At 38.3% G+C, this 23,884-nt stretch overlaps 1 protein-coding gene across 1 annotated transcript in view; it reads right to left on the bottom strand.

Moving 5' to 3' along the window:
* Positions 1 to 18,029: 18,029 nt before the first annotated feature.
* The window catches only part of LOC124777103 (cytochrome P450 9e2-like), a 77,140-nt gene continuing 71,285 nt past the window's right edge, over positions 18,030 to 23,884 (bottom strand). Inside the window, exon 8 of the mRNA XM_047252388.1 lies at positions 18,030 to 18,690. Coding sequence (XP_047108344.1) covers positions 18,524 to 18,690 — 167 coding nt within the window. The 3' untranslated portion in view covers positions 18,030 to 18,523. The remainder of the gene's footprint in view (positions 18,691 to 23,884) is intronic.

Genomic DNA, 23,884 nt, shown 5'->3' with positions numbered 1-23,884 from the left:
ATGTTAAATGACTTGAGCAATAAAAAATTAAAAGAAGAATTCAAAAAGTATCAGAAATACTATGTAGACCTCCTAATTTCAGAAAAACAGGAACATTTTGAAAGTGTCATTCAGAACTCAAATAATATCTCCATAACATCATGGTCACTAGTAAATAGAGAAATAGGTAAATCTTGGAACCATACAACTGAAAATCACTTGCTGATAAACGGCACAATAGAAACTGATCAGAATGAGATAGCAGATCTATTTAACAATTACTTTGCTTATGTTGGCTTCAGCATAAACAATCAGCTTAAAAATCATAAATACAAATTCAGAGGAACACCAGCGTCAGGATGTATATTTTTGATGCCAACAAGTAAAGAAGAAATAATTAAAATAGCGAGTAGCTTAAAGAATTCCCATGCAGCAGGATATGATGGTCTTAGTCTGGACACTCTTAAGAAATGTATACATAAAATTGCATCACCATTATCAACAGTTATCAATTCTCATATGGAAGATGGTCTATTTCCAGATGAGTTGAAAATTGCCCGAGTTGTGCCTATTTTCTAAAAAGGAAACAGGAATTTAGTAGAAAACTTTCGACCCATTTCTGTTCTTCCAATAATATCCAAAATCTTTGAGAAAGTAATATACATAAGAATCTGGAACTTCCTGGTATGCAAAAAAGTGATTTCTAAGGGGCAGTATGGGTTTGTCAAGGGGTCATCCACCATTACAGCAGCATCAAACTTAATCGAAGGTGTCACTCAAGCAATCGATAATAAAGAACATGTATGTGGCATCTTTCTAGACTTACAAAAAGCATTTGACTGTGTTGATACGACCATATTGCTGGACAAACTGTGGAACTATGGCATTCGAGGCACAGCCCATAATCTGATGAGGTCCTACTTGACAAATAGGAAGCAGTTTGTGTCTATTAGCACTACAGAGGGAACATACAAATCAAACACCACTGACATAAATTTTGGTATCCCACAGGGGTCAATATTAGGACCACTTCTTTTTATTATCTATGTAAATGATATTCAGTCCATAACAAACCATGCAACAGCTATCTTATACGCAGATGGTACCACGTTAATATGCAGCAATCCAAGCTATTCACAGCTTGAAGTGGAATCCAATACTGCAGCAGGCTTAATTCTGCAATATTTTAATGAAAACAAACTAAAATTAAACACAAATAAATCTGTCTATATTGAATTTGATCTTGGGAGGCAAAAAACTCATGAACACCAAATCTTAATGGGTGACGAATACATTAAAAAACAATACTCGACCAAATTTCTTGGCCTGACACTAGATGCAGAGTTAAACTGGTCTGATCATGTGAATGATATTTGCAAAAAGCTATGTGCTACCATATATGCCCTAAGAAAACTGACACCTTTTTGCAACATCACCACTCTGAGGCAAATATGTTTTGCACTATTTGAATCCCATCTAAGTTATGGGATAGAGGTATGGGGATCCAGCAGTAAAGGTAATATGAAAAGTGTACTTACCTTACAAAAGAAGGCACTTAGAATTATGGGAAAGAAATGTGCCAGGGAGTCCTGCAGAAATTTGTTTACAGAATTTAAAATACTAACTGTTCATAACCTGTATGTGCTGAAGACAATCATTATGGCAGTAAACAGTAACAAAACAATTAATAAAGAAATACACGATCACAACACTAGAGGTAGAGAGAAACTCCACATCATCTCTCATAGAGCAACACTTTATGAGAAAAGCCCTCACTATGCAGGCATAAAACTACCGAATTGCTTCCATCCTAATACCTCCAAATTGCCCATTACAAAACTAAAAATGAAATTAAAATTATGGCTCCTAAACAATCCTGTATATTCAATAGATGAGTTCCTAGATTTAGTACACTCGTATGATGGAAGACCATCTATCTAAAAATATATGTAATCTCAGGTCTTAGACTGTGTCACAAACTGTAAATATTTGAATGTCAGATATGAATACTGTTACAAACTGTAGACTCCTTAATCTAAGTATGGCAATAACAACTTTTTTTTTCTGTGTAGTCCATATATGTAACTCTGTTCTCTCAACCAAATTTAGAAAAAGTTGTGTAGATAAAAGTGCCAGCCAATAATATGTAACCCTAGTAAGTAAGGCTCTGACTTATTCAGAACACTGGAACAAAAAATCTTATTTTGTAATCAGTTGATGTTGGATCAAAATAAAATAAATAAATAAATACCTGTCCACTCCAGTAGTCCTCCTACATTAAGCTATTACTCCCATTTCTGCATGCTGCTAACACTGCTGTGTGGTGCATATGACTTTGCCACCCTTCAGTTTTACACTGTCCAGATTTAATAATGGTAATTTCCTAGTTAGAATAACGTGAACATTCAAAGGCGATGGTACTCAAGAAAAGGATATTGGATTTGCAGTAAAGACCTAAATTAGCCTTTCTTGCTTTTGTTGGAAGTTTCTTAGACTTATTTCACACAGAGGATATAGTATGCCCCATGTCCAATAGTGGACAAAAGGGAAGATGGATAGTGGCAAACGGCAAATGCCAACAATGTGACCACAGCCAAAAACTGTCACCTTCTGTTCTTTGCTAGAAGCTGCTACCTGTAATCTTTCTCTTTAAGGATCACTATAGGATGTAAGAATATTAATGCTGTAGGAAATGCATAACACAAATGCTAAGTTTAATGCTAAGTTTAATTCAAACATAGCTGATCTATCTCCCTTGATTTTTGCTTTCCTTGCAGTGCCTCGACTGATAGCCATCTAGCCTTCTTACTGTTCCTTTTCTTGGAAATGTGTTTCTCTGCGGCCTCCTTGACAGTATTAGCTACTTCTGTCCACATCTCTTGCGAGCTTTTGTCCTCCAGCTGTAATACATTAAATCTGTTTTGTACCTCTACAGCATAGTCGGAGGGTATAGAGTTAAGGTCGTATCTGCAAGTTGGGATACTTTTTGCTACATTCTGAAGTTTCACCCGAAATTTTGCAATCAGGAGCTCATGATCTGATCCGCAGTCAGCCCCAGGTCTTGTTGTAGCTGACTGAACCGCGCTCTTCCACCTCTGATTACAAAGTATGTAATCAATTTGGTTCCGGTGTTGGCCATCTGGCGAAGTCCAGGTATATAGGCGTCGTTTTGGTAGTTGAAACAGTGTATTAGTAATTATCAATGAATTTTCTTGGCAGAATTCTAGGAGTCTCTGTCCAGCTTCATTTGTTGTACCAAGACCATATTTCCCTGTTATACCTTCTACAGCTTCATTTCCCACTTTTGCATTCCAATCTCCAACTATGAAGACGATATCCTTTTTTGGTGTTGACAGTAGTAATTCAACACGCCTATATACCTATATACCTGGACTTCGCCAGATGGCCAACGCCGGAACCAAATTGATTACATACTTTGTAATCAGAGGTGGAAGAGCGCGGTTCAGTCAGCTACAACAAGACCTGGGGCTGACTGCGGATCAGATCATGAGCTCCTGATTGCAAAATTTCGGGTGAAACTTCAGAATGTAGCAAAAAGTATCCCAACTTGCAGATACGACCTTAACTCTATACCCTCCGACTATGCTGTAGAGGTACAAAACAGATTTCATGTATTACAGCTGGAGGACAAAAGCTCGCAAGAGATGTGGACAGAAGTAGCTAATACTGTCAAGGAGGCCGCAGAGAAACACACTCCCAAGAAAAGGAACAGTAAGAAGGCTAGATGGCTATCAGTTGAGGCACTGCAAGTTGCAGAAGAACGAAGGAATGCAAAAATCAAGGGAGATAGATCAGCTATGTTGGAATTAAATAAAGATTTTCAGAAATTAGCAAGAAGAGATAAAAATATATTCTTTAATGAACAGTGCAAGGAAGTTGAAGATAGTAACATAATGGGGAAGACAAGAGATCTTTATGAAATTAAAGGAAAATTCCAGGCAAAAATTGGAATGATAAAAGATAGAAACGGGAAAGATCTGAGTGAAGCAGAGGATGTTAAGGAATGATGGGCAGAATATGTAGAAGACCTATACAAGAAAGAACTGCATCATGACAGGGCTCCTACTGCTGATGTTAATGTTAATTTAGAACTAGAGCCAGATATTTTGGAGAGCGAAATCCAGTGGGCCCTTGAAAATATGGCTGATAACAAAACTAGTGGACATGATGAAATACCAGCAGAATTGTTTAAAGTCACTGGAAAGGATGCAGTGAAAGTGCTGCACTCAATATGTCAAAAAATATGGATCACGCAGCAGTGGCCAGAAGACTGGAAAAGATCAGTATTCATCCCCATTCCAAAGAAGAAAAGTTCTAAAGAATGCTCAGATTACCGAACAATCGCACTTATTTCACATGCTAGCAAAGTTATGTTGAAAATCTTACAAAATAGACATCGCCAATATCTAGATCGAGAGCTGCCAGAAGAACAAGCTGGATTTAGGAAAGGAAGAGGAACTAGAGATCAAATTGCTAACATTCGGTGGATTATGGAAAAAGCGAGAGAATTCCAGAAATATGTGTACCTCTGCTTTATTGACTACGCCAAAGCCTTTGACTGTGTCGATCACAACAAATTATGGAACGTACTGAAAAACATGGGTGTCCCAGATCACCTCATTCATCTGATACGGAGTTTATACCTTGACCAAGAAGCCACGGTGAGAACTATGTATGGAGCAACGAAATGGATAAAGATTCAGAAAGGGGTCCGGCAAGGCTGCATACTGTCACCGTACTTATTCAATCTGTATGCAGAACATGTCATGAGGAATGCGAGGCTAGATGAAGGAGAAACAGGAATGAAAATAGCTGGAATAATTGTAAACAACCTCAGGTACGCGGATGATACGATCCTGTTGGCAGAAAGTGAAGAAGAACTGAGAACACTCTTACTGAAGGTGAAAGACGAAAGTGAAAAGGCTGGTCTTATGCTGAATGTGAAGAAAACGAAAATTATGGCAACTACACCTACCAATTCGTGGGATATAGCAGGAGAAACCATGGAGGTAGTGACCACATTCAGTTATCTCGGTTCCCAGATCTCTGCTGACGGTGACTGCAGCCATGAAATCCGGAGACGCCTGTTGCTCGGTAGACAGGCGATGTCAAACCTTGACAAGGTTATAATGTCCAGAGATATAACACTAGCAACAAAGATCCATATTGTGAGGGCTATGGTCTTTCCAGTTGTGATGTATGGATGTGAGACCTGGACCATTAGAAAGGCTGAACAGCGAAGAATTGACTCCTTCGAATTGTGGTGTTGGAGGAAACTTCTTAGAGTTCCATGGACTGCAAAGAGAACCAACAGATCAATATTGGAGCAAATTAAACCAGATTTCTCCCTGGAAGGTCTAATGTTAAAACAAAAGCTGGCCTACTTTGGACACACAATGCGAAGGCATGCCTCGCTGGAAAAAACATTAATGCTGGGGAAGATTGAAGGAACTAGAAGAAGAGGACGTCAGAGGATGAGATGGATCGATGGCATCACAGAAGCAATGTGTTCCAACCTGGAAGGTCTACGGGAGAAAGTGCAAGATAGGAAAAAGTGGCGTGATTTGGTTCATGGGGTCACAAAGAGTCGGAACCGACTAAACGAATAGAGAGAGAGAAGTTTAATGCTATTTATTTACTGGCTGGTTTTAGTCCAGAGCCATGTTCACAGTAATGTACAAAACCAAAACAAAAATTGCAGTAAAATGCAAAGAGCAATGTGAATTACAAGGTCAAAAACACTGATAAGAAGACATTTATATCAAATATGCAATTATAAAACAAATGTTACATGTCATACATTTTTCAGAATTCAAGGTGCACAATTTAAGTCAAGCAGAACAATTGTGAACACACTAACGATATGAAATGCAGGCATTAAGACATTACACTATCTCAAGAACAGAACCACATACGATCATAATACGGTCAAGCACCGTGGAGTACAAAGATAACACAGATATGGGACATACTTGAAGACATCAAAGATTAAAAAGTCAAAATGTAAAAATCATGCACATAAAATACTAAACATAATACTATAAAACATGTTACACAAAATATTAAAATAGAAATCAGTGTTTTTTTTTTAAATAAAAGCAATCAAAGTGAACACTATTATTGTAACAAAATACAAACTGTATGACACATTTGTAGTTATGCCTAATATCAGGCACAATATGTCATCACACAATATGGTAATTTGAGGTACAATTTGTAATTTTCTAGATGTAAAAGAATAAGGTATGCTGACGTAACCAACATCAGCAATCAACTTCAGAAACAACAAAAAAACAATAAAGATATAGCCACATTTACACTAAAGATCAAGCACTATGTTTAAATATATTCTCATTTACATTAAAGATCAAACCATATGTTTCATCATAAGACAAAAGACAAGAAAACTACAGGGATGGCAGCATAAAAAACATTGTAATAAATTGAAAATAAGAATAAATCTGGCATCCTGTATTTTCAAACTGGCAATGATGTTTGTGCAATTCTTATTTCACTAATATCAGTATGTACATCAAGTATCATTTTTTCATAAATAATTCAGCATCCACCAACACATCTATAGCAAAAGGTGTAATACAATGGGTACAACTTTCTGGTCTTACTAACTTCACTTATGAATATCGATAAAAAACATAATTTTAATGTGAATTTATTTTCAAACAAAAGATCGGACTTGTTTCATAACTCACTGTCTTGTAAAATATTTATAGGACCAATAATTCACTTTGTTAACTGAATAGCTTTACGGTATTTTCTTCTTTCTAGCTCATGTGATGGAACGAACACAAATGTAAGCAAAAAAACTAACTCTTTCCCATCTGAACACGTCTCAGAAGGCCCAACAGTACTAACTGATTGCCGTATTATACTCAGCCAACTGGCAGCAATGAATGCTAATAAGGAGGGGTGTGGGGGTCAGCACACCACTCCCCTGGCCATTGTCATTTGGGATTTGGAGCCACTACTGCTCAGTCAAGCAGCTCCTCAATTAGGACCACAAATCTGAGTGCAACCCTGTAGATCAACAACACATGCTGGTCTGGATGTTCATCCCGTCACGTACCAACCTCGCTCAAGAAACCTTGACTTCAGTGATCTGACAAAGAGTGGTGTATCCACCGTGGCATGGCTGTTGACTAAAGCAGTGATACTCAGGTGTGCTCTGCAGAGCCCTTGGGCTGCACAAGGCCTCCTTGATGACTCCACCAAAATAATATCGACTTAAAGAAAAGTTACATCAGATTTTGTCACACAGAGAAAAACAAATAATTAATAGCCCAAAATGAGGTGACAACGAACATAACAAATATACAATATTGCAATGATCAACAACTACAAACACAGGGATCTTGGTTATATGAATATGTATGTGGCGATTCGAGAGTTGTCTGTACACGTGCATGCAGTGGCTACATTGCTCTCTCTCTTTCTCTCAGTGCATGCTGTCCACTACTATCTCTCCCTCATCCACAAACATCTCAGTGTCTCAAATCATTTCGTTGCTTCACTATCTATGTGTCACCACCCACAGCTGTCTAACTCTTTGCCAGCCAGCATAAAGTTCCTAAAGCATTGAGATGGCAACACACAGTTCTGTTTGGCAGAGTGAACTATTCAATTCGTGTTTGTTACTGACTGCAGCTGTAAAATTCAGTATCTTGTGGTGATATTATTCTATGTTGTCATATTTGTAAAATTAAATTGTTGATTTTCAAAGACAGACTGGAATATTAGCATCAAGGTGTTGCAACAAAATCTTGCACTGAAAGTTCAAAGGGGGTTCACCTGGAAGATACGGCATCTATCTCAAAGATATCCAATCAAGACTATGAGGTCCAAGAAGGTTACGTAATGACTTCATGGTTTCACAGAGCAAGATATCTAGTGACTCACTAAAACTGAAAAAGAAGATAGTATGATGAATCTTACATCAGTCTCAGATTTGTTAATTCTAATGCATATTACTTAGCAAGCTACTTCCCAACAGTTCCATGGTAATTGCTAAGATAAGATGGCATTTAGGAAATATACACCCTCACTTCAAAGATAAAAATGAAGAATTTTTTATGTATAAGAAAGAGCAATTATTAAGAAATCAAATTACTATGAAGTGTGCAAGCCGAACTATGAACAGAAAAGCCATGGAGACATTGTATTTAGTCAGCTAATGCAGTGCACAAGCCGATAAACTGCCCACTATTGCTGAGAATTTAATAAAACCACAACTGGCAGATGAATCTCTCTACAGGGCTGCTATCAAACAACACTATTTCACATTGAATTAATACTGTCATAGGCTATATCCAACAAGAACCAGTTGGCTGCTTCAATACAACACATTTGTAAAAATAATCATTTGTGTTAAATCATGCACTCTGTGTGCTGATTGTCTTCTATACTGTATGAAGATTATGGGAACAGATATAAAACACTACTGCTCCACACGAATTTTACTTGATTATCTCAGGATAACACCTTAACAGGAGTATTCAAGCTACGAGCTGAATGACAGGCTTTTTGACTGTCGTTTCTTCAAAATTAAAAGACCATTTGAGTGAAGTGACTTGGTTGTTCAGACTAGCTTTTTTGGCCAATATACTTGGAAAAATTAATGAATTAAATCTTTCTTCACAAGGAAAATGGGCAATAGTTTTCAATACTAATAAAAAATACAGTAACTGCCATAAAATCACATTTTTGGTTAATTTGTGTTGGCATGAAAGACCTGCAAGCTTTTTAACACTGAATGTGCTCATTCGTGAGACAGAAGAATTACCAAATGAAATACTCAAAAAACTGGTCCAGCGTCTCCATGATATGTGCACTTCTGTTCAGATGTATATTCCTGAACAGCACAAACCTATCAATCCTTTTTAGAAACAACATCAGATTCAAAGGTGGGAATTTAAGGAGATGGGACTTGGATAAACTGAAAGAACCAGAGGTTGTACAGAGTTTCACGGAGAGCATAAGGGAACAATTGACAGGAATGGGGGAAAGAAATACAGTAGAAGAAGAATGGGTAGCTTTGAGGGATGAAGTAGTGAAAGCAGCAGACGGTCAAGTAGGTAAAAAGACGAGGGCTGGTAGAAATCCTTGGGTTCCAGAAGGAATATTAAATTTAATTGATGAAAGGAGAAAATATAAAAATGCAGTAAATGAAGCAGGCAAAAAGGAATACAAACGTCTCAAAAATAAAATGAGATCGACAGGAAGTGCAAAATGGCTAAGCAGGGATGGCTAGAGGACAAATGTAAGGATGTAGAGGCTTATCTCACTAGGGGTGAGATAGATACAGCCTACAGGAAAATTAAAGAGACCTTTGGAGAAAAGAGAGCCACTTGTATGAATATCAAGAGCTCAGATGGAAACCCAGTTCTAAGCAAAGAGGGGAAAGCAGAAAGGTGGAAGGAGTATATACAGGGTCTATACAAGGGCGATGTACTTGAGGACAATATTATGGAAATGGAAGAGGATGTAGATGAAGATGAAATGGGAGATACGATACTGCGTGAAGAGTTTGACAGACCACTGAAATACCTGAGTCGAAACAAGGCCCCGGGAGTAGACAACATTCCATTAGAACTACTGACAGCCTTGGGAGAGCCAGTCCTGACAAAACTCTACCATCTGGTGAGCAAGATGAACAAGACAGGCGAAATACCCTCAGACTTCAAGAAGAATATAATAATTCCAATCCCAAAGAAAGCAGGTGTTGACAGCTGTGAAAATTACCGAACTATCAGTTTAATAAGTCACAGCTGCAAAATACTAACGCGAATTATTTACAGACGAATGGAAAAACTGGTAGAAGCCGAACTCAGGGAAGATCAGTTTGGATTTCGTAGAAATGTTGGAACAAGTGAGGCAATACTGACCTTACGACATATCTTAAAAGAAAGGTTAAGGAAAGGCAAACCTACATTTCTAGCATTTGTAGACTTCGAGAAAGCCTTTGACAATGTTGACTGGAAGACTCTCTTTCAAATTCTAAAGGTGGCAGGGGTAAAATACAGGGAGCGAAAGGCTATTTACAATTTGTACAGAAACCAGATGACAGTTATAAGAGTCGAGGGGCATGAAAGGGAAGCAGTGGTTGGGAAGTGAGTGAGACAGGGTTGTAGCCTCTGCCTGATGTTATTCAATCTGTATATTGAGCAAGCAGTAAAGGAAACAAAAGAAAAGTTTGGAGTAGATATTAAAATTCAGGGAGAAGAAATAAAAACTTTGAGGTTCGCCGATGACATTGTAATTCTGTCAGAGACAGCAAAGGACTTGGAAGAGCAGTTGAACGGAATGGACAGTGTCTTGAAAGGAGGAAATAAGATGAACATCAACAAAAGCAAAACAAGGATAATGGAATGTAGTCGAATTAAATCGGGTGATGCTGAGGGAATTAGATTAGGAAATGAGACACTTAAAGTAGTAAAAGAGTTTTGCTATTTGGGGAGCAAAATAACTGATGATGGTTGAAGTAGAGAGGATATAAAATGTAGACTGGCGATGGCAAGGAAAGCGTTTCTGAAGAAGAGAAATTTGTTAACATCGAGTGCAGATTTAAGTGTCAGGAAGTCGTTTCTGAAAGTATTTGTATGGAGTGTAGCCATGTATGGAAGTGAAAATGGACAATAAATAGTTTGGACAAGAAGAGAATAGAAGCTTTCGAAATGTGGTGCTACAGAAGAATGTTGAAGATTAGGTGCATAGATCACGTAACTAATGAGGAGGTATTGAAAAGGATTGGGGAGAAGAGAAGTTTGTGACACAACTTGACTAGGAGAAGGGATCGGTTGGTAGGACATGTCCTGAGGCATCAAGGGATCACCAATTTAGCATTGGAGGGCAGCGTGGAGGGTAAAAATCGTAGAGGGAGACCAAGAGATGAATACGCTAAGCAGATTCAGAAGGATGTAGGTTGCAGTAGGTACTGGAAGATGAAGGAGCTTGCACAGGATAGATTAGCATGGAGAGGTGCATCAAACCAGTCTCTGGACTGAAGACCACAACAACAACAACATCAGATTCAAACATTGCATCACTGTTCAATGTCATTCAACAATGTCTGGTGCAGGGCTCGTGCTGAATATCCACAACTTGTCACACAGGCTTTGACTGTTGTTCTCCTGTTGCCAACAACGTACGTGTATGAAACAGGATTCTCAGCATATGCAACTACAAAGACAAGGGCCACAATAGAGTGGATACTGTACTTGACATGTGTCTTCAACTCTCTTCTATCAAGACTGACTTTACAAAGTTGGCCAAAAATAAAAGCAACCTCACACCACCTGTTATATGGAAAAAAATTAATGACTATAATTTTAATGACTATAATTAAAGAATGAAATAAAACCAGGTTTTTTTTACCTTATGGCTCTGTAAAATATTTACTATTTCAGAAAGATTCTGTGAACAAAGAAGTTTGAGAACAGCTGATCTAAGGAAACAACAAGTTTAACATCAGCCGATGTGGTTATATTAAAACTGACATGCTCCACGCCCATGAGAATTACCTCATTTTTGGGACCTCTTGAACGTAAACTGAATCTAATTTAATCTAATCTAATCATGTGAGGGCACACGCAGGAGTGGAAAGCTGGTAATGCAGGCTGGCTGAGAGTTTCAAGAGAACAGCCGCTGTTCCTGAGAGGCCAGGTGGAATTCAGCATGACAGATTCTGCCAACAAGGCATCACCAGGTTCAGCAGTTGATCCCATGGGGGGAGTGCCCCAGTGGTATGAGCGATCTCGCATGCCTAAAAAATACCAGTCTACCAAAATCTGAGTCAACAAATCATAGCCATGCATATTAATTGTGTATGTCCTATTTCATGTGAAAGCCTGTTTCCTGGATTTGAGACCTGTAGACAAAGACAGTCGGAAGGAGGAGGAGCTTACAGGTGCTCAATGCCAAGGTTATTAGTGGAAAGAGAGTTGGTCTTCTACCAAGTCATCAGGAAAAATTAATTACTTTTTAAAAGTCCCTGTTACTATAAAATGACATTAAAAGCTAAAGCAGTGTGGAAGAGGATACTCACCCAGACGGCTACCACAAATATTCATTGTGCGAGTTTGTCTGGAGATGATACCAACTAGAAAAGGCATCTCATCTAGATCAGTCAATAACAGCAGATATGCGAGACATCATCCTCAACTCTCATGAACTGGTGTAAATATTTGATCACACTGTTGCAAAACATCGTAGAATGTTACATACCAATTACCTTGATCTGTTGGATTGATTTCCCCTATCTAGGTTCAATTTGTGGCCTAGCCATCATAGTGCACATAATTAGCATAAGATATAAATAGTGCTTCTGAAAAGATACTCAAAATTTATTCGTTGGTGGGGTGCGAGAATAGTAACGGAACACAGTCTTACCCTGATTGAACCTGTTGGTACTAGGAAGTTGCATACAATTGGGGTCATTTGTATATGAGCAGTACAAAGCAGATCTCGGTGCACTGGTTTCTGCCAGTTATGGAATCTGCACACATGAGCATGATACAGCAGCAGCATACTGAAGAATCATGTTTGTCTTGCAGCACTTTGTTCATCAAATGGTGCTGATACAAATTCACATAATATTCTTTAAATAGAGCCCATCTACATAATTATGTAGATTTGTTACTAGAAAACTGAAAAATAATGTGCGGTATGTACTATAAATTTGTGGATGAGGCAACAGGTATGGTCTCATGAAATTACAGAATTTAGAAATGGACATGCGACGGAACTCTCTTGGGTAACTTTTTTGCTCTTTCTTTTCTTTCATTTGTGCTATCTATGTTACACATGCAAATTTATACATATAATATTTTATATGAATATTTTTTATAATTTGAATGTTATGCCCAGAGGCATTGTATCTATATAAGCTTAGAGGAATGGGGAGTTGAAGGCAGTTGAAAAACATCTTTGTTCAAACAATGTCACTTGACAATGTTTGGTGCAGGGCTCATGATGAATATCCACAACTTGTCGCAATGGCATTGTACAGGAGGGGAGTAACGGTGTTTGTTGGCCTAGCTGGCTGACAGCAGACAAGAGGCACAAAAAGTTACAGTACAAGGCAGTAAGAATGAATTATCAGTGCGGAAGGTGATAAAGTGAGTGCCAGCTGTTGGAGATCATGTCGTAATGTTGAAAAGAAAATGCTAAAGAGGATGTTTATGATGTCTAATAACACATATTACACCAAGAACATCAAGATTTCGAAGGGCATTTATATAAATAGAGTAGAGGAAAGAAAAGAATACATAATGGCCATAAATTATCCTTACAGCATTAGTAATTATAAAAACTATACTAAACACTAACAACTAGTTTTCAGCATGTAACAAGTAACTTGGAATATTTTTTTTTTTTTTTTCACTTTCCAGGTGCCATAGATTTCACAATGAATGTGAATACTACCAGAGAAAGCTTAGTTTGTAGACTGGTTCACAGAGAAGAAGTCTGATACTTAAGTGTAACGAAACTTCAGGAAACAGTATGGGAGGAAACAACCATCCCGATGAAGCTGTTTGAGCTTGGCATATGTAAATTATGGAAACAAGAAGTGTTTTCCATAAATAGGGGGTGGGTCACTTATCTGTTTCAGATGCCAACATGGACCATGTGTGGCAGTGGCCAGATAATTGGAAATGCCGTGATCGACAATACACAAAGTCTTGGATAGCAAGTAAGCTATTTATGCGTCCAAGGTGCGGCTGCTTTGGGCACTAAAGCCAACGGACAAACTTCAATGTGTACAGTATGCAGCCAATGTGTTAGCCAAGACTGACTCAAACAATGATTTTTAGAAAAGATTTTTTTCTGCATGAGGCAACTTTTCATGTACCCTGCGAAATGAACCATAATAACATTTGTTACCAAAAATCAAAGTGCCCTCATGTGCACATGTGATAGAAAGTGACAGTCCCAAGTTCACTGTATGGTGCAGATTTATGCACAATTTCATCATTGGCCCTTTCTTTCTCTACAAGTATACAGTCAACAATGATGTTCATATGGAAATATTATAAGAGTTTGCTGTAAGTGACAACAAGTTAATTAACAATACATATTGAATGACACATTGCCTTAAAAATCTCACTTGATAAAGCTTTTTGTGAATACTTGCTCTGTAAACTTCATTATCATACAACCAAATAATAAAAAATAACAGCATTCAATATAAATATTGTGATAATCCTATACGAGAACTAACTGGCCTACTTTATGTTTTCCATGATATAATTAAACATACCAATGTTAGATTTTTTGTGTGTATGTGTTTTGAGAATTTAATTCTGCTTCTCAATTAAAGATTATCAGTGGGAGGACCATAACAAAGATGAATAGTACAGTTATAGATGCTAATATATTTGAGTCAATATGCATGAGTATACCGAAAAGTAATGCTACAAATTTTTTTATGTGAAAACTCATAAAGCTTTTTGAATAAAACAAATGTTATTAACATTCCACATCTTTATTCTTCACATCTACGTATTTATTTCTCAAGATATTCACCCTGAGAATGAACGTATTTCTCTCAACAAGAGACCAGTTTGTTGACACCATCTCTGTAGAATATCTGGCTTTACTAATGGAGGCACCTCACCTCTGCTTCATCACTATCAAAGAGAAGCCCTCGAAGGTGTTTTTAAGTTTTGGAAACTAATGAAAGTCTGATCAGGCCAAGCTGATACTATATGCAGGATCATCAATGACAGTGAACCTTAGGCATTGAATTGTTATAGATGTCACAGTACTTGTGTGTGATCTGGCATTGTCATCCATTTTGGATTAACTCTTCAGATTCAAAACTCTATTACAGCACGCTGTTTCTCATGCACTGACATAGCTTTTTTACACACCACCATGTTACATGCCATAATTTGGAGCCCTCTATCAGAGAGTTGCAACTTCCATCAGAAAAGTGGGAAAGTTGACCTCAACCGATATTGAGAGAAGAATAAAAAATTTGGAGGCATTATTTTTCAGCATGCCCTTGTATTTACAAAAATAAATGAAAGTTTTACATCTAAATAGCACAAGGTCATGAGATAACAGTCACCAAACAACAAAAGGGACTGGGTAGAGCTTAAGATCATATTTTTATAGAGACTGGACTAACAGTTGAATTAGTGGCCTCTCAGCAATTGTATACGCAAGGAATATCAGTTCTCTTTAACTTATATTTAACTAATTTGTCTTACAGCAGCAGTGGTTTTTTTCTTTACATTGAAGGTTGACTGCCAGTGTCGGCAAGATACTGATTACCTGTGTCTCTCTGTGTATTTTATAATGATCTTCAAATTATGCCATGACTTTGAAAATAGAGTGCGCTCAGATGAAACAGATGTATGTTAACCAGTGTCAGTAAGAATCATTCTGAAGAGGAAACATCAAATAAACATATGCTGTGTTCATTTTCTGCTCCAAGATACACCCATTTAAACACTTCAAGAGTGAGAACAATGAATGTAAAAGTAAATTAACAGATGTTATGTGTTCTGTTTGCCATTACAGTTCATATTCAAAAATACCTTTGTCAGCTTCATTGCAATTTGTAGCTGATTTAGACAATTCTACGTCAAAAATTAGAGTCATTGTCTCATACTGTTGAAATACTTAAATGAACATATCATTAAGCCAATGCTTTCCATTGGCAAAGACATACACTCCTCATGTGGAATACCAGAGCGCTTAGAGTAGATCCACACAGGAACATCACTAACAGGCAAATGTTCAACAAGTGATGTTGGGAAGCTCCTACAAACTAAACCACTTGGGTGTAATCAATTTGCCTTGTAACTGCAGAACACTCCAGCCTGTAGTAAGGATTCTTCTGAACTTCAAAGAGGAGTGAATTTCAGAAAAGAAACCAATTTGACGCCATAATGACAGCTAGCAGGAAGATACCGCCATCTTATCTTCAGACTAAAAATGCCTATGCTCGTATTTAAATGGGTTTTATTGAGTTCCCTTGGAGGTAACATACGGAAACATGGTGTAACTGCCAGAAATTTTTTCACAGTACTTTGGGATGTAAGGTTTGAGCAATGTACTTGATCAGAGGGATGGTTGTCTATGAACTGTAGTACCATGATTGCTGTAGGCTGCCCGTGGAGTAGACTATAGCTGCGAGGTCTATTCCTTAAACTAATTCAAGCAATCAATTTGTGGAAACTTGCATTTAAGACACAAAATTTCTAATCAATCTACATCTACATACATACTATGCAATACAGTCCATGGCAGGGAGTACCTTGTACCACTTCTAGTCATTCACTTACCTGTTCGCAAATGGAGTGTGGAGAAAATGATTTGCTATATGCTTCTTTGTCAAGCCAAATTTCTCTTATCTTGTCTTCATGGTCCTTACACAAAATATGTGTTGGCAGCAGCAGACCTGATCTGCAGTGGGCTGCAGATGCCAGTTTTGTTAATAACCTCAGCAGTGTTTTGCAAAAGCAAACTTTGTCTTTCCTCAAAGGAGTCCCATTTGAGTTCATGAAGCATCTCGAATATTGACTGAACCTACCAGTATCGAATCTAGCAGCATGCCTTTGAACTGTTTTGATGTTCTTTAATCTGACCTGATGCTGATCCTATACACTTGAACAATACTCAAGAAAGGCTCACACTAGTGTTGTATACAGCGTCTCCTTTATATATGAGCTACATTTTCCTAGAATTCTGCCAAAGGTGGCAAAGTCAACCATTCATGTTCCCTACTGCCAACTTTATGTGTTTGTTCCATTTTATAATGCCATGAAACATTGGGCCTAGATATTTAACCAATGCGAACATGTCAAGAAGGCTTTCACAGTACAATGTCATAGTTGTTGCTGAATCTCCAGGCTGTATGGCTGTGGCTGAAAAAACTTTTTTGTTCCTGACATTTTGTCCAGTGCAGTTCTGGAAATACAGTAATCATCAACTGTTTTGTTCAGCACTGCTCTGGAGGAAATGCCAGGAACTGAAAAGTTTCTTCAACCATGGCCATACAGCCTGAAAGACTCATGAACAACTACGTCAAGAGGCACACCACTACTACTGTACTCAAACATTACAGGGTTGTTTTCCCTACTCATCTGCATTAACTAATATTTTTGTACATTTCAAGGAAGCTGCCACTTATCAATTATGAGCTGTTCAGTAGTAAACATAACTCCACATGATCTGTAGCCCCTGGTAGCTGAGTGGTCAGTGTGACAGAATGTCAATCCTAAGGGCCTGGGTTCGATTCCTGGCTGTGTCAGAGATTTTCTCCACTCAGGGACTGGGTGTTGTGTTGTCCTAATCGTCATCATTTCATCCCCATTGACCCGCAAGTCACCGAAGTGGCATCAAATCGAAAGACTTGCACCCGGTGAACAGTCTACCCGATGGGAGGCCCTAGTCAAATGACATCTGTAGGTCATGATCAGGATATCTTTAGCAGCAGGTGGTTGACTCAGTAGGAACTGGATGACCATTTTTATGTTCATTACGAGATTCATAAATTAAAACAGTGTAAAGGTATGAAATGTTCTTAAAATTTTGGTATTGTAACCATATACAATCCACTCTTTCTTGTGCTAGAAGAGTATCTCCCACTTTTCTGACAAAATCTCTGGTAAACTGGTGTGTTATAGTCGCTCATCTACATTCATAAAAAAAGAAGTGCAAGCTGGCATGGCCTACAGGCACCTATGTATTAGAATGGTGAGTACTTATTATGTTATTTACTAAATATAAAGCCTCCTTGGGAAACCTCGAGTTTTATACTATAACACATGTCTCACGGAAGGCAGCTGAAATCAGTTGTCAGCTTCACAACTGTACCAGCGCAGTATGTTACGAGGATGCTGTGACCACTGACTTGTTGCCAGTCTGTTGAAAGAAGATGTGAAGGTGTCCTTGGGCCTGGTACCATTTATTCCCACTGTATCATTTTTAGAGCAGTGATTTAACAACCAAACATATCAGTAATAAACTGTTTAGATTAGAAATCAGATTCCCATTTAATATCAAATTCATGGAATATTCTGAAATGTTAATTAACCATCAAACCATACATATTCACATCAGTACTTACTGTAAATTCAGTTCTCCATACTGTATGAACCTGCAATTGTCCACGAATCCTCAATTTCACAAAACTGAAAGTGTAACCACAATGGCGAAGGTTTTCACAGAAGGAAACCACAAATGTACCTTGTGGGTGAGTACAGCACAAGAGATGGTCCTAGACTATAGTTTTGGGTGCTATTGACCCTCGCAACACAGTAGTGCTTCATGCAAGTGAACACATGTAAAACTCTAATCTTCTGATCAAATGAAAAGTTTTAGCTTGAGCTTGACTTAGTCATCCTGTCATGACTTAGTAATGCCAGTACAAATAGGTATAGGAATTAATTATGTATTGAAGGAAATAGTTGGAGGTTAGAATACCTCATGTACGTATTCCATCATGCTTTTTCCCCCCATGAGTTCTGTAGCACATATTCAGTGTGTATATATTTTCTTAATTTCGTGGTTTTATACTCAACCAAAGACCACCATCAACCATTAGACTGAAACCAGTAGCTGTGAATTTAAGTGGACTGGGTGTCCGATCTGATGGCTCAATGGTGAACTGTGACAATAGATAGATCAACAGCACTTTGGCCTCCATCAGTGCAAAACGATTAGCTGCAACAGAGTAGAACAAATGCCAATGCTTTAACAGTGTATGGGTCATAATTATTGTTTCTGTAACAATAAACTATGGTAGAAGTTAACTGAAGGTATCCTGTGATACAGGCATAAGCAAATAGCAAATTATATCATTATCAGCATCTCAATACTTCTACTTCAAACATGAGTTCTCAGCTGTGACTCATTTCCAATTAGAATGATTAAATTTTGTGTGCCAGCAGGTGTGCTATGCAGTTGCAACAAAAAGAATTATACAGGGTGAAGCGAAATTCGCGCACTCGGACTTTGCAGCGTGACTCCTCACATGCCAGTAGTAAAAAAATGTCTCTCAAAAAATTTCGTCCAGCGATTAAATTCTGCAGAAAATTTATGTTAAAGAGTGGCAATCTGGCAACACTGTAACCACATGTATGGTAACTACCTCTGTCAGCACTTCTTATTTGTGCTGCAGTGGATAGAGTTTTGGGTTAGCATGCAGTAGGATTATGGTTCGATCCTGGGTTGAGGCAATTTTTTTTATTTGTCCAGGTGGTATGGCATCTGGCATCTTAATCATCAACAGCAATTGCAGCAGATCCTCTAGAAAATAATTGTGCTTACATACTACTGTAGTAGAAATGGAAGACTGGCCAGCTTTGAAACAAGCCCTTTCCATGTCGTGGACATGAATTTATTGCCAATACTTCATCTAGTAGATGCGAAACCTGTTTTCTTTGGACTCTTCTCCAATGGTTCCATAAATTAGTCCCAACTATTATTCTTGCCTCGTTCAGGTCCATTACATTTCATTAGGACCTTACGTTACAAATAGGACCAGCAACGTGCTTTGCAAATAATGTCCAATGTTACTATTTGTATGTGTTATCACCATGGTCCCACTAATTATGCCTTTCAACACTGAGTCTGGTAACCACATGCCGTTTAGTACACATCTCAATGCATTATTACTGTTATTAGTGTCAGAGGGGTAATGTTCATGAGGCATGTGTTTATACTGACGGCGTGTTTATACTGTAAGGGCTGTCAACCAGACAGGGACTTGTTGCAAGTGGAGTAACCTGCCCATCACAGACTCCAGTGTACATGTGTACACATATAGAATTTTCTCATTATAAAAATCTAAACCAGTATGGTAGACATATGGCACACACAAATGATGAATATGTGGATATGCTTCTGATTCTTGGTGCATCTGATAACATGGTTGGTCTTACCGCTCCTGAATATGTTGCTAGATATCCCCGTTGATGCCATCCAGATAAAAATGTGTTTTGTAATCTGGAGCTATGCCTTCAGGAATTAGGTTCTCCTCTTCCACCATCACGACACAGGTCATCCATGGACTAGCTGTACTCTAGCTACTGAGGAAGCTATTCTGGGGGTCATACACCAAGAACGTCAGTGAAGTACATGTACCATAGCAAGATAGCTGTGTGTCTCACAATGCACAGTCGTTAACATGCTGCACAAGTATGTGCTGCACCCCTGTCATTATGCTTTCACGCAACACCCGCAGCAGCAGATGCAGTTCTGTGAATGGTTCCAACAACAACAGGAAGCCAACAATGACTTTGTGAACACCATAATATGGTCGGATGAAGCAGCATTCACTCTTAAGGATGTCTTCAATATGCACAATGCCCACCATTGCTGTGAGGCTAACCCGCACGTCACCTGCGGCCGTGGATATCAAGTTCACTTTGGTATCAACTTCTGGGCCAGAATATTGGGCAACAGGTGTATGGGGCCCTACATGTTGCCTGATTGGTTGACTGCATGAAGGTATCATGCATTCCTCTCAAACTATCTGCCTGATGCTGTGGAAGGTGTTCCACTACACATTCAGCAGAGGATATTGTTCCAACATGATGGTGCACCTCCACACTCTGGAATAAATGTGTGACAGTATTTGGACAGAACATTTCCAGGGGAATGGCTTGGACATGGAAGTCCAGTTGTACGGCCACTGCATTCACCTGATCTAAATCCCCTGGATTTCTTCCTGTGGGGACACCTGAAGGAGCACGTGTACTCTACTCCGCCGGTGAATGTGGAAGAATTGGTAGTGCGTGTTCATGCCGCTCTTCTTACGGTGGACTCAGCTTTGCTGCTAAGGGTCCAGAGCTGTGGTGGATTGCGCAGTGTTTGGACATGCAGGGAGGTAGCTTTGAGCATCTGTTGTTCTGTGGACAACGTATTCTGTTGTGGAGGTCATGCGGTCATTAATATGGACATTATTATTGCAATTGCTTGCTAATGTGCAACATCTGAGTCCTCATATTATGTGTAGTATAAATGACAAGTAGATGTTGTGTTATTGTACTCTGATACCATCTTAAGAATCTTAAAATTGATATTGTTTTTATAGTTTTTCTAAGATGTCTGGTCGTTTGCTTTAACAGTCTATTTTTTATTGGTCAACCACGTACTTTTTATGTTCAGCGTTACTAAATATTGTAAATTTAAGATACATGTGACCTAAGAAACCAGTGTATATTACAGTACGAAATCTCAGAACGAAATTAGCAAATAAAAGAAATGCGCCCCAACCCAGGATCGAACCCTCGACCTCCTGCAGGCTAACCCAAAACTCTATCCACCTCACTAACTTTACAGCACAGATAGTATGTGCTGACAGAGGTAGTTACCATACATGTGGTAACAGTGTTGCCAGATTGTCACTCTTCAAAGTCTTTTTTCTGCTGGATGTACTCGCCGGTTGAAATTTTGTGACAGACATTTTTTTATCACTGGCATATGAGGAGCCACGCTGGGGAGCCCGAGTGCACAAATTTCGCTTCACCCTGTATATACATAATAATGTTGGTAATGAGGATAAAAAAAATATTTACTATAATAACAATATAAATGAAAATTTGGCTCTTTGTAGCGATGACAAAAAGATTCTGCAATAATGGTTGAGAATTAAACATTGAAATATTAGTGTGTATATACAATGACCCTCCTCCCAGTTCATGTAAGGAAGGAATGTAGACTGTTTATAATTTTAGTTCCCGACAACTACACACACATTAGAAGTAAGATATTAGAATGGAAACTGAAATCACTGATGTCTCTTTGACTACTGAGGCAACATTCAGTGGCTTTCACAGAGCAGACCTCAATGATCACATTAAGAATGTTGAAAAGTACTGCAAATTAACTGGAACAAAATGTATGCAAACATCAGGCACGCCAAAAACAACTAAATTGATCACTCTGTGATATTACAGTTGACTATGAGAATAAGGTCCTGGAGTCCAGTGTGGAGGGTAAAAATCGTAGAGGGAGACCAAGAGATGAATACACTAAGCAGATTCAGAAGGATGTAGATTGCAGTAGGTACTGGGAGATGAAGAAGCTTGCACATGATAGAGTAGCATGGAGAGCTGCATCAAACCAGTCTCAGGACTGAAGACCACAACAACAACAATGACTAACATTGTAGCATCTTTCTCTTAATGTAAGTTTGGCATGAAAATTATGGTTCTTAACGCATAAAACTCTTTTCAGTTAACACTATACTATGTTAGGAGTTGACCTCTATATCATACCTCATGAAAGCTGCAATACAATACAAAAAGTTTGCAGCAAAAATGGAAAAGAAAGCTAGGTGTGTTTATAAAATTTCTTAACTTCATAAATCTGAGTCATAACCAATAGGAATTTACAGTTCTTTGCATTTATATATGGCTCAGACAACAAAACAGGATAAAATAAATATTTTATCCTGTTTTTCTCTTATAGAGAGTGTGGAGGTCATTCAATGTAGTCATGAAATATACACAGAAGAAAAATCCATTCACAGAAAATGAGGAGTTGAAAACAGACTGCCAAAGTTAGAAGTAAACAATTCAGGTCAGGAAAACACAGTTTTTTGGCAAATTCAAATTCCCCATATGAACAGCAGTTACATTTGGTTATGATATACACCATGGTAATGTTATACACCATCCATTCTAAATACTCAAAGAAAATTAATGATCTTTCCTTTGTGAAGAGCCAGTCAGGTAGAATTTTTGGAAGAAATTTCTGTCATTTGACTGTTAATTGTTCATTTATTTTACACAGTCATGATTTCGGCTTCATAGCCATTGTTAAGTGCATGTTAAACTGAAAATTAATAGTGTGTACATATCATACCATGCAGGGCACTGGAAGAATAGGTTATTTTGTTCAAAAATGGTTCAAATGGCTCTGAGCACTATGGGACTCGACTTCTGAGGCCATCAGTCCCCTAGAACTTAGAACTACTTAAACCTAACTAACCTAAGGACATCACACACATCCATGCCCGAGGCAGGATTCAAACCTGCGACTGTAGCGGTCTCTCGGTTCCAAACTGTAGCGCCTAGAACCGCACGGCCACTCCGGCTGGCAGTTATTTTGTATATGAAGACATTACTTATTTGTTAAAAAATGTCTGACCTGTCTGATTTGTCATTATTGAATAAACATATTTCACACCTTATAGACCAGTTTCCATATCACAGAATATGAGTACATATTGGGGATACATAGTGTGGCTGATATTATGCGCAGTGAAAAACAATTAACACACAGTGTGGCATATTTAACAGCCAGTACATCCCTGTGACCTGCATTTGTCACTTCTGACATTGACATTGTCATATGTCAAAATAGTGGCAGAGATTGTAACAATGTGGCACCATTGTATGAGCCACATGATCTTTCCATTATTAGAGGTACTACCAGGAAAGGGAAAGTGGATATTTATTTAGCTAAATCGTTAATGTGTTCTTGTAATACTCATTCATAACAGTCTCTTAAGGGTATACATTGTAATACTCATAGTGTAAATATAACCATTAAAGATGGAAAATAATTTTTTAACATATGGCTGCAATATTATAAAATTATAATTTACAGATTCATGGGCATTTACACAGAAGATGTCATGCTGGTGTCAGAGTGTGAAGGTTGTGGACAGAGAGAGAGAGAGAGAAGAGGACAGTTAAAGGTAAGTGGGAGATGATGATGTGGCTGAGGGATGGAACAGATTTTGGGATGTGCAAGGGAGGAGGTGGGGTGCGAGGGGGGGGGGGGGGGACAGCAGGCTGAGCATGGTACAGCTATGAACAATATTATACACCTGACCATATTATTCAGTATTACATGAATGTTCATTAGATTCATGTTTACGTACCCCCAATACTTATAGCACATG

Source organism: Schistocerca piceifrons, chromosome 2 (assembly GCF_021461385.2).
Source record: "Schistocerca piceifrons isolate TAMUIC-IGC-003096 chromosome 2, iqSchPice1.1, whole genome shotgun sequence".
Taxonomy (NCBI): domain Eukaryota; kingdom Metazoa; phylum Arthropoda; class Insecta; order Orthoptera; family Acrididae; genus Schistocerca; species Schistocerca piceifrons.
The sequence above is the reverse complement of the archived record's forward strand: the minus strand, read 5'-3'. Positions and strand labels throughout refer to the sequence as shown.